Genomic DNA, 11,966 nt, shown 5'->3' on the forward strand with positions numbered 1-11,966 from the left:
CAGGACAGATGAGTGCTCATCACAAAAGATGATGGTCTTTTGGAGGAGATAAAACCAAAAGAGCTGCCTTGGAGCTTTACGACTTGTTTTTGCAAGTCTGGGAGAAGCTTATTTCTCTGTGTACTTTTTTGTTTGGAGTACCTGCAACCCTGCTTTCTGCAAAACATGAGATTTAAAGGTTTTAAAGGTGGTGTTATGTGCTCAGATTCTGATGCTAAGTTACTTACCTCTGGGCCTGGAGTTTACTCAGGTGAGTCTGTGATATGGATCTAGAAGGGCAAACTCAATCAACTAGGAATTATAAAAACTACTGCTTATTTTGCAAATTCTAAAAACCACTCTGAGTTATAAAGCTGGGGGTTATGTCATTCATATCCAGGCTTTTTCCAGGAAAGCTTCAGAAATAAAATTATATATATGGTGGTAGCTCAAAAGTCAATCATGCTATCTGGCGAGGAGGAAAAATGCATCTTTACAAAAGCTGGTGAAAATAATTGGTCTGTTTCTCATGAGGGTAAAATCATGTTTAATTTCCTATTTTTTTTTTCAAATTTATTTCATTATTTTTCAAACCTTTTTCTCATACTTCTTTTTTTCTCTTCATTTTTATTGGTTATATTTCAAATGTATTTATTCTGCCTGTTCTTCTGTGCTGTTTCTTTTCCCCTTCTGGCTTAGCCTCTGCTGAGACAGACAGAAAACTCATCGTAGGACTTGAATTTGCCATCAAAATGTGATGCCCTTGACGTGTGGAATAGCAACAGTCTGTTTGCATTGATTTTGCCTGCGATTTTGGAAATAGCATGTATATTTAGGCCAATATGCCTGTCTATGTCCACATCTATCTGTGGAAATGTGGCCACATGTAGCACATTCTGCTTAGAAATCAATGCTGCAAATATAACCATAATATTAACCTCTCCTGTGTGATTACTCAGAGCTGGGACTGTGAGAGTTGGTAGGAAGCCATTCCTGGAGTTAGTCCTTTATTTATCTTCTGGGTGGAAAATGTGTCTGGCATGCTAGTTCCCATGTCAAACAGACACAGGCTATGCTGCAAACTTCTCAACCGTGGAGCATTGCTCAGTATTCAAGATTGAGGCATTATGTTAAAATAAATGCAAAAATGGAAGTTAAGGAATGTCCCTTTCTCTCAAACCTCAATATTCACTCTACAACAACAGAAATAATTGTATTTCTATTATGAATATTTTGTGAATAATTAATTATGAAAACACACAGACATGAAATGGTTTTATTACCAAATTACAATTCTCAATTATTAGGTTGATGACAAGACTTTAGATCAAAAATTTGTGTATGACACTTTGAAATTGCATTTGCATATGGTCCAATCTTGGGAATGAGTTTATGCAAACAGACATCTGCCTCCCTCTACAAAGGAAGCTGGGAAGATGGATTTTACTTTAGTGGGATATTAGTATTACAAAGAAACATTAACACAGTTCACATTGGCAGGTGCGTCAAGCCTGGAAAAGGCTAATTTTTCTGAATATAATCAAAATCAGTGCTGTCTGCCTTGAAATCATAGGGAAGCTAGTCCAGGTCAAAGCAATGCTCATCTGGACTCCTTATTAAATGAACCAAAAATTCCTGTCAGAAATTAAACTTTTTTGTTTCAGAAACAGTTGTGAGCAGACTTCTTTCATCCCCTCCAAAATGACCTGCAGAGGATGTTGGAAGTTTGCCAAATAAAATAGAGCAGAACTACACAGGACAGTAAATTCAGACTTGTCACTTGTATTGATTTCCCCATAGACTAGACTTTCTGGGTCCTGGCACAGGTCTACGATGGCCAAGCAGTCTGATGAGGATTTGGGAACCTGGATCAATTTCAGGTCTGTGTGTACTGTGACAATGACTTGTGGTCTGTATTGGTCCTTTGACAAGGTGAGAACTTATACAACATTCCTGCAGTAGCAGCAATTCTTGGCATACACCAATTTTCCTGGCAAGCCATTCGAAGTATAATAATTTGAGAATTAAGTGGCTAACCTTCCTCTTTAATATATTCCAAACCCGTATTTTTGTCTTGCACTGAAATTGATACCTAGAATTAATCATCTTAGATTTCTGTTACAGGAGAGGCATTTGAAATTGTTTCTCAACTTGAAGAACTGGATTTATCATGGAACAGTAACATAGGTGGAAAACTGTCACTCCTGACAAAAAAACTCCAGAAAGGATGCAAGTTAAAACTTCTGAAAATTACAGACTGTAACCTGACGGCAAAGGATGGAGAATCCCTTGGTATGTGTATCCATCTAGCTGGACTGACACTGGCTTCACAGAAATGTAACTACCTAGATGATGGCTGTTTTAAGCTACATATTAATGGAAAGTTAATTCATTTCAGGCCCCGCATTACAACAGTGTTTACTACACAGTCTTGGGATTTCATGCACTTTCTTCCAAAGAGAAAGTTGTTCTCTCTAATCATGTGAGGTGGGCTTGAGAAGAATAGGTGGATCTAAACCACAGTCTGGGTGTCTCGGTGGTCCAGGGTTGCTGGATCCTTTAAGACCCTGGGCAAGTCATGTGTGCCAGAATTTCCAACACTGATTGCTTAAAATTAAGCAGCTGAATATGTAGTTAGCCATGGGATAGGAAAGAAGGTCTGAGGGATGGGGATTTAGGCTGAGTTGGCAACCACTGGCCACCCCTCCCCTCTTTCCTCTCACCATAGCTTAATCCTGTGTGGTCTTTTTATCTGATTCTGTGTTTTAAAAGATTTTTTTTTCCCCTAAAGAGAAGCCCCCATGCTCTCATCTCCACTGCAGGAGATGGCCCATATGCAACATACAGTCCTATCTCTCTTCATTGAAAATCTTTCTTTCTGTTTGTATTCCTGCTTTTTATTCTCATGTATTTTTCTAACTGTCTGTGTTTTTTCACCTTTATTTTCATACAGATTTTTTACTGATTTTATTGATTCCTATGCAATCCCTGTTTTGCTGTATTTTTTTGGTAGAACAGGAACTCAGGAAGTTTAAACCACACACATGGACAAACCCAGCCTACCTCTTCCTGTTTGTCACGGTGCTATATTTTTCCAGGGCTCATCTGTATGTATTCCATTTACCAATTCTGGTTTTCTTTCCCTTTTTTCCTAGCTGAAATTCTAAGTGTCATCCCCAGCCTCGAAGTATTAGATCTCTCTATCAACAAACATATCGGCTGCAGCATGAAGGTTATTGCTCAGGATCTGAAAAATGTACCAGGCTTGAAAGAGTTAAACTTACACATGTGTGGATTAAAGCAAGACGGCCTCCAGGGCTTAGGTTAGACTTTATGTTCAGACAGACTTTTATTCTGAATAAATTGTACATCTGAAAACCATTTAAGAAAGGCAATGAGGTGGGATTTTGCTGATGGTTTGGCAGTATTAATGGGCAATCATTACTTGCTGTTTGAGGATTGATAAAAGACTACAGAGATTTTCAGCAGAAGTAGCATTTATCTTCCCTGAGTTTAAGCATGTGAAAGTCGGTGGGGAGAGTCACCCTCCACACCCTTTATCTGAGACACATCTTAGGGCAGATTAATAGCTCTCTGGGCATGCTTCTTCTCTCCCTAGGCAGAACATAGACAAGGGCATAGACAGGCTAGCTAACTTTTAACAAGTTAATCCTGCTTTCAGAGAAAAATCCAAATTTACCATTATCACTCAATGAGTGTCCAGTGAATCCATATGAAATGGGCTTTTATCTGTGTCTTTCCCTGGTGGAGGTCTTATCCATAGGATAAAACAACTGGCACTAACTAGCACATCCAGTAGTAATTTCAGCAAAAGGCTGAGGATTGAATGGATCTAGGGGATGAGCTGTCCTCACCTTCACCTGCTCTTTTAGAGAAGGAAGGAGTTGCATAGATGAGGAAGCTTTGCAGTATCACTCTGTCTGCTGTGATTATATGCTGAAGCCTAGTCTAAGAGCTTTGCCGGCAATACTTTGTGCAAACTTTGATGTTAAAGTAAATAAAAGCTAAAGTCATGACCTGTGCTATTGCAGCAGCTGGTGACCAACATGCTCCCTTTTCCATTTCAGACACTGCTTTACAGCACCTTGCAGAGCTAAGAAAATTAGACATATCATGTAACAAAGAGATTGGTGGTGGCTTTAAAGACTCAACAGCTCATTTGGCCAGCTTGAAAAATCTTGAAGTCCTTGATCTCCACCAGTGCTGTGTAACAGAAGAGGACATGACCGTTTTGTGTAAGGACATGTTGAGGAAATCCATTAAGAATCTAGGTTTTTACTTCTGAAAATATCTCAAAGGCGTAAGAGATTCTGCCTAACCTTGTCTAGCAGGTCTCAGTACTTTTTTCACTAGGCAGTTCTGCAAGTGCAGTGTGCAGGATAGCCTGCTTGATCAATATGGAATTTTTTTTTGTTGCTGAATCGAAGGAAATCTCATAGTGTCTGATCCCGTGTGGAATTAAGGACCTGAATCCACCATGATTCAGACCCATGGTGGGAATATAGAAACTGCTAGCAAGCACGCTTTTTTTGATAATCAGTAATTTTGCAAATAGCCAGGGACAGTTCCCCTGCTGGTATAAATTAACATGGATCCAAGGTGCATATGTGCATGTAAACGTACTGCCTAAAATTCACTTAGTGAACTATACGTCAAATAGAGTGATGTTAGGAGGTCTTGCGTTGCTGCTGCTGTATGCTTTATAGAAAATCTGAAGACTGCAGGCTCTGGTTTGATTTGGTCCAACTCATAAACAGTGTTAGGAAGAAAAAGAAATTTCCCATTTAATCAGTGAGACAGTTTATTTTTCTGTGTGCATTATCGTAATTTTTTGGCATTGGTTCTTACTCTGTAGTACAACAAAAATTCCCATGACTCAAAGCCTATATTGCCCACATATCATTTTCCATCATGATAAAGAAGGTAATCTGAAAAGCTGCTGCTGAAGCATTGGGAAATATTAACCATTACTAATAGCAATCATGTTTTATTTTTAATGTATTGACTAATAGAGAGTAATAACATTAATATAAAGGAGTTTCAGCCAGCAGTGAAGACATTTGGAAATAACCCCCATCTCATTTAATGTTAAATTCCCTACCTCATTTAGAAATTTTCAACAGGAAGCAGTGTTCTGACAACCTTCCACAGAGTAAGTAATACCTAATTTCTTAAACATTCTTACTGAAAATGGCATGGCTATTTATGGACTAAAACATTACTCACCATAAATTTGAGTGTCAAAACTTGGCCTTGACTTTTGGATTGATTTATAAAGAAAAGAAATTATGTCAGGGAAATGTACAACTACATATTTTTTCTGGATCAGTGACTGTCTAATAACTATTTCATATTTTTGTAGCCCAGGTGATACCTTTACTCTCCAGTCTTCAAGAGCTGAATTTATCCTCGAATAAAAATGTAGGAGTTTCATCTGATCCTCTTCTGGGCAGGCTCAGGTTTTTACCAAAGTTGAAATCTGTGGCCATCAGCAACTGTGGTTTAGGCGAACAGTCGTTTTCATCACTAGGTAGGAATGGGGTTTTTTTAAAGTGTGTCTCTTTGTGGGACAAAGCGTTTCGCTTTGGCTGAGCTCCAAAGATCATGGTTACACCATACCACAGTCCCGAGTGAAACAGCCTGTGATGAAACCAGTGCTCCATGGGACCTGGTTGCAAGGGAAAACCATTGTCTGTCTTCCCTCATTATACCTGACTGGATTAAGTCCTTTTAGTCCTTTGTTTGACAGCAATCTTCTGTATGCTCACTAATTTTGGAAGAGAAAGGAAAGCATGCTATCATTTTATGCTGTAATTATAGTTTTGTTTTAAGACTGCATTTGCAGTTTAGTTAGGTAAAGTTTTGACCGAAGGTTTTTCATCGCACTGCAGCTGAAAGTTTCAGTAGAAACTTTCTGGGATGGAGTTAAGCAATGGGCAATGGAGGAACGGAAGCAAAGGCTGCAGTAGTAGATAAGATACTGTGCAGCCATGAAGAAAAGTCCAACAGGATACGTAAATTCAGCCTCTTTTACCTACTTAATTGCAAATCTCAGTGGATTAACAGGTACGCTGTCCCTTCGATAGGCATGTGATGGCACACAAAAATCTAAGTACGAAGGGATCTGTTAGTTACTGTGGTTTATGCAACTATAATATATTTTGTGCTGTTTAGTAGTGACATTGAAACCTGTAGTAAAACTTGATTGCTTTCAGCAAGCAGTAACAGGCTAAACTGGTATGAGTTCCCTGCAGTAAGAGTACTATATTTATATCATTACAATTATGTAAGAGTGACATCATGGAAATCAGTGTTGTCAAAAGGCACAGACTATTTCACCTTGCACGGTGAGTTCACAGCAAAAAAATTCTCTTTACATTGATATAAAATGATTTGAAACAAGCTATTGAATTAAATTGACTGCAGTGGGACAAGACCAAGCCAATAAAAAGACAGGCATGAAACCCCTCCACAGAGTCCTTAAAGATTCCATAGGCAGGCCCTTCTTATATTCTTTTGTCTGGCTTTTATTCGGATAAAATAAGTCATACTAAGCCCAAGTAGGCAGCCTGTGAGGAGCCTATTTACAGGTGAATTGCCGGTGAGGTGTCTGTTGAGGCTACGTTGTTTTCTCTTAGTAAGCAGAAGTTGTTGGTTTTAATCTTTTCAGCTGAGGCTGCCCTTCACCTTCCTGAACTGGAGATATTAGACCTTTCTTGGAATAAGTGCGTTGGTGGGAACCTAAAGCTGCTTTTGGGAGCGCTAAAGCTTGCAACGGAGATTCAAGTGTTAAGACTGAGCAGCTGTAACTTGGTGGCTGAAGATTTGGCACTTCTAAGTACGTATAACATGGTATTTACTAGCAGTCGAGGAGCCCAGGGCATTTAGACCACAATTCAGAAGGGACTTTTTCCATGGGCTGAGCACGTTTTTGCATACATCAAATGAAAAGATGGAAAATACAGCAGTATTTTTCCCAGAAAGGGTTTTCATTTTGCTGAAGTCTGTGTCCCCTGTACATGCACAGTGCAAAAGCTGAAAAGGATAAAATTCAAAGAATCTTCTAGCAGTTTTATCTATTAACACAAAAAAGCAGCACTTAGAAAATGTAAGGCTTGCATCTGTTTTTTATATCAGATATTTAAAGCTGCCTCTGAGAAGTTTTATTTTCCTTTGTTGCTGGTTTTGGGTTCAGTAGAAAATGTATGTGCTGACAGCCAGTAATACAGGCACTACCAGCTCTCAGCCCATTAGGTGTGTTTCTGGAGTCAAACTATTGTGGGAGAATTAAAACAGAAGTATTTTCGCCCACCTCCTAGCAGCTGCTGAGAAATACTGGAAAATGGGAACCTGACGAAGAAATAAATTCTAGGATCTTTTAAAAAACCTGTTTATTTTATAATCTTCCTTGTGATTCTGTGGGCCTGACTCATGGGTTTTGAGTGTCTGAGATTGGCAATAGCTGTGCAGCAGCTATTAAGGCGCTGTAATCTGAAGGCTGGTGAGATGAAGCCTGAATGTTTTTGGCTTTACAAACATCACCCTTCATGGGTGTCTCTTTTGCCAATCATATGTTAAGGATCCCAGTTCGTTTTAGGGTATACTAGGCCCATTACCCTCCCACAGTGAGAGGTGGCTGCTGTAATCTCAACTAATTTAGCTTTCCTCTTTCTAAATCTCCCTGTGTAAAGACTATCTGCCTATTTTAATTGGTGCTTGATATACCCTCCTTCCAATGGCTCAAAGGTTTGCAGGTTGCCATACAATTTTAACCTGATACTTCTGTTCCCTTTGATCGCCTATGTTTTAAATGTGGTACACTCCTTCAGCTGTGATAAAAGTCTTTCTGTGATCAACAGCAATTTTACATTGCTGAGTGGATCTTGCTGTTTGACTACTGAAAAGCTGTAAATAATATAGTATTAAAATACTACTCTTCTTACTTACAAGCTTTTAAAGCAATTGCCAGCATGTATTAGTTGTGTTTGTGTCTGTCATTTCTTGCAGCATTACTGACGCAGGATGGCCATCTAGCCAGATTACGGAAGCTGGATTTGAGTTACAATAACAACATCTCTGATGAAGGGTGGGTCGTTTTCTGTCAAGGCTTAGCAGTATTCAAAGAACTCTCAGAGCTGGATGTCAGTCTTCGCCCATCGTCCCGCCGTGGCTGTGGGACATGGTTCAGCGAGTTGTTAGCAGCACTGACAAAGCTGCCTGCCTTGGCAGAGCTGGGGCTGCAAAGATGGGTCCTTTCAGAATCCCAGCGGAAACGGTTGGAAAGCTTTAATCAAGACAACAAAAGAAACATTCGTTTTGACTGTTGACGGAGGTTGAAGGTTTCTGGAAGGCCTTTCACAAGCAGCACATGAACCAAGTATTTTGTGTCACTGACTTAGAAGACTGCTGATTTTTTAGTAATCTCGTCTCATAAGAGCTCATGAAATAGTTCTACAGTTACAGAAAAATGGTTATTTAACCTTCTGGATAATTCCATTTAATAACATACTCTTTCAGATTCTCTGGGCCATGCTTACACTACTGTATATGCTTCATCTTCATGTTGCAAGTACTGCAATGACTGTCAAAAGAGCAATGATGATTTCAGATGGACACACTGCAGGTCTGCCAGTGGAGGGAAGTGGCAGGGGGGGTGCTAATGCAGGTGGGTGGGCAGCAGGAGTGTGGCCTCATGTATATAAGGAAAATGCCTCTAATGTGAAAATACTTGAAACTTCTGTTTTAAATTTTAGTTTCTTCTCCCCCAAAACTTTTGCCTTTTCATGAATGCATTAAATCTACATAATTCTGAGATTTGGAAAGTATGCCAACAATTCAGGATTGTGTAATAGTCCAGTAAAGAGAATACAGAAGGAGCTGTTCTGACTCTGCTCTGGCCCTCGATGCCATCTCATAGTGTAGATGAGTCCTGTGTACAGAGTCAGCATAAAATCAAGGTAAGAAACCTTGTTTTTGTTGTTGTGTGGTATCTTTGCATGTCTCGGTCAAGGTTAGATCAGAGACATGTCCTGTGTGGCAGGTTAGATCAGAAACATGTCCTGCTACCTTAGCAAGGATTTTTGACAAAAAGCAATCCATAAGCATGCTGAATAAAGCTATGCATTGGCTTCAGGATGCTTCAGGGATGTACCTTTTCATCCTGAGCTGTTTCGGCCTTACCCAGAACGCGCTTTCCATATAGACTCTTTTATGACATGAAACACAAAACTGGACTTCCAGGTCTAAGAGTCTCATCTAGAGCGTTATGGAAGCCAGTAGGAGTCCCCGCAGTGCATTCATGCTTCCTGCATTCAGGATTAATCCGTTAACTTTCTCAACACCTTGTGACATAGACAATGTTCTTATCCTTACCCTAAAGATGAAGGAAATAAGCAGTCTGTTACTCAAAGCCATGAGGCAGCTTCTAGCTAAGAGTGCAGCATCCTGCTCTGTGCTCAAGGCTTGTTAGAAAAAACATCAACTTGGGACATGCAAGCGGCTCCTTATTTTTTTTGGTTTGATAATTTCATGTTTGGCATTTTATTGTATGTGCTTACATAGAGCCAAATTCTGGCATAGTCATTTGTGTCGTGGAGCATGTTAACCCACACGTGAGCTCAAACGCTGCAGTGGGATTATTCGTTGGTAAGGTATTTTAGGAAGTAAAGATATTAGATCTGCCCACTGAGTGAGGAGTCTTAGAGAAATCCTGAGGCAGCTTGAGGGATAAAGTACTGCTCAATTAGCTCTGAGTATATCTACATGCTGCAACGGTCTCCTGGAGGAGAGGCAACAGGATCATTCAGTAGCACTTTCCTAACTTGTTAAGACCCCTCTCAGCAAGTTCTCCCATGCAGGTGCAGATCAATATTCAGCTTTCAGTCCCAGTGACCCTTCCAACATCAGCTTCTCACTGGTGAAGGTTATAACCTGCAGCTGACCATGCTGTGCTGGTGCCTCTTGATTGCTTAATCCATGATTTCATGTGAGGGTCTCCATGGACTTCCTGGTTTGAGTTTCAGTTCCACTCAGAATGCACGCTTGACTCCCCCAGCTCTGAGAAATTTGATATGAATTGGAGTGTATTGGTCAGAGGTAGCCTGGGATTGCTGCTGTGTGGGATCAGTTATTTTCTACGGAGATCCTCAACCTCTGAAATGAAGCAGAGCCCCTGTTTCATACAGGGCTAACAAGAAAGACTTTCAAGCAGTGTCTTAAACCAGGAGAGTTATTCTAACGTGGAAGTACCATCACCTCTGTTAAACAGCCTCACACCAACCTCTTCTCTTAATCTCTTGCCTTCCTGTGACTTTATTCCTCAAATCTGCCTCTGGTCCAACTAGAAAATTGATCCTTTATCTGTTCTATGAGAATCCCTCTGAATCACTCCTTTCCCACTTGAACCTCTAATTCAGTAAAGCAGCTGGCCCACGTTTAAAGTCCAGTATCTTACTGACTGAACTGGACTTCAGTGTTGGGGTTCTTTGCTTCACCACAGTTGGGTTTCTCATTCTTAGCTCCAGAGCACAGTATGGACTCAACGCTAGCAACCCCTCCGCTTGCTGTTCATGATCCCTTTCTCAGTCTTTAGCCCTCTCATGGTCCTGTTATGCCACTGTTGTGCCACTAAAAGTTTTTATTAAATCACTTTGTCCTGTCTACCTGCCAGTCTTCCCACAAATCTCTCTCTTCCATTGATTTCCTCCTCAGCAGTCTCTGGATCATCCTTCTCTCTGTTCCTCTTTGCCTTCACTTAGGGTGAAAAAATTTCATAAGACACCTGCAAACAATTAAACCAGCATCAGTTACCTAGTAAAATGAAAAATCAAACCTGAGCCATCCCCCTTTTCTGCACGCCCAGCTCTCTCTGGCCAACAAGCACGTTAATGGATTTCAATATCAATCAGTTCAAGAGCTGGACAGAAGATCGATCCATACCCTTGATGCAGATGTAGCTGCAGCATCCAGAGCGCACTGCCTGGAGGTGGAGCTCTATGGAGAGCTGGGTCTCAGTGCCCCTGCCTTCACCACCTCCTTCAGGATGCCACAACCTTCCCTGAGGCAACTCAGACCAGGGGAGGGAGAGCAGGACTGCAGTTCCGACCAGCCAGTTCGACTAAAGAAAAGGTTCTGCTCCCACCCACCTGCGCATTTTGAAGCTGCACAGTGGCTGGTTCCAGTCCAGCTCTGTGCTTTATGTACACTGCAAATAACACCCTGGAGGCGTTTAGAGTTTAAGAGGTAACTGAGCAATACAGAATAAAAACTTGACATCAGATGTCTAGGACAAACAGCTATGTGTAACATGCCTTGGGAAGACATGGTTGCATATAAATTTGGCATGCCAGAATTACAGTTAGGAGTGTTTGTCATGGTTCTTTTGAATAACAAAGGTGTTATGACAGGCCAGGGCCCAGAATCATTGCAGAATGTTGCATTCTGCAGACTCCCTGCTTTCAAGTAGGCTTGTCATACACAGACATTTTACAAACTGTCACCAAGCTATCTCGGCGATGAGCTATAACACTAAGGATCTGACAGCTTGCAGTCATTCAAATACTGTAGCTACAGATTGTCAAAACATCGCGAACAGTTTTGCAAAAATGTAGAGATACTTTCAAAACAGCTTTTTACACCTCTGTAAGACAGGGTGGTAATGCAGGTTCTGGTAGAAGTGCATGTATTCTGACTGCCTGGAATCCTCCTCCACATTTCCAAACAAGATACTGATCATTTCTGAATGTAAAACTCTTTAAATAACTGCTAGTAGCTGGGGCCACAAACATTGTTTCACTCTAGATATGGCTGTACCTCACTGGACAATGGATTTCTAAGAATTGCATGTAAAATACTTCAGGATTTAGAACAAAGAACACTTCATTGCACCAGATTCCTACAGATTAATTTCCAATTAATCAGCTGCCTCTATGCTTTGAGCTAACACGCATTCAGAATGAGACATCTCA

General features: G+C 40.6%; 1 protein-coding gene across 5 annotated transcripts in view; it reads left to right on the forward strand.

Moving 5' to 3' along the window:
• LRRC31 (leucine rich repeat containing 31) overlaps positions 1 to 11,836 on the forward strand; it is a 58,820-nt gene extending 46,984 nt beyond the window's left edge. For 4 of the 5 annotated variants that reach the window (XM_055817522.1, XM_055817524.1, XM_055817525.1 and 1 more), the window contains 6 exons: positions 2,104 to 2,271; positions 3,135 to 3,302; positions 4,068 to 4,235; positions 5,363 to 5,530; positions 6,671 to 6,838; positions 8,008 to 8,334. In XM_055817522.1, coding sequence (XP_055673497.1) covers positions 2,104 to 2,271; positions 3,135 to 3,302; positions 4,068 to 4,235; positions 5,363 to 5,530; positions 6,671 to 6,838; positions 8,008 to 8,327 — 1,160 coding nt within the window. In that variant the 3' untranslated portion in view covers positions 8,328 to 8,334. Of the gene's footprint in view, positions 1 to 2,103; positions 2,272 to 3,134; positions 3,303 to 4,067; positions 4,236 to 5,362; positions 5,531 to 6,670; positions 6,839 to 8,007 lie in introns of all 5 variants that reach the window. The other variant, XM_055817521.1, reaches the window with a different exon arrangement.
• The last annotated feature ends 130 nt before the right edge of the window (positions 11,837 to 11,966 follow it).

The sequence above is a fragment of the Falco peregrinus genome, chromosome 12 (assembly GCF_023634155.1).
Source record: "Falco peregrinus isolate bFalPer1 chromosome 12, bFalPer1.pri, whole genome shotgun sequence".
NCBI classification, from domain to species: Eukaryota; Metazoa; Chordata; class Aves; order Falconiformes; family Falconidae; genus Falco; species Falco peregrinus.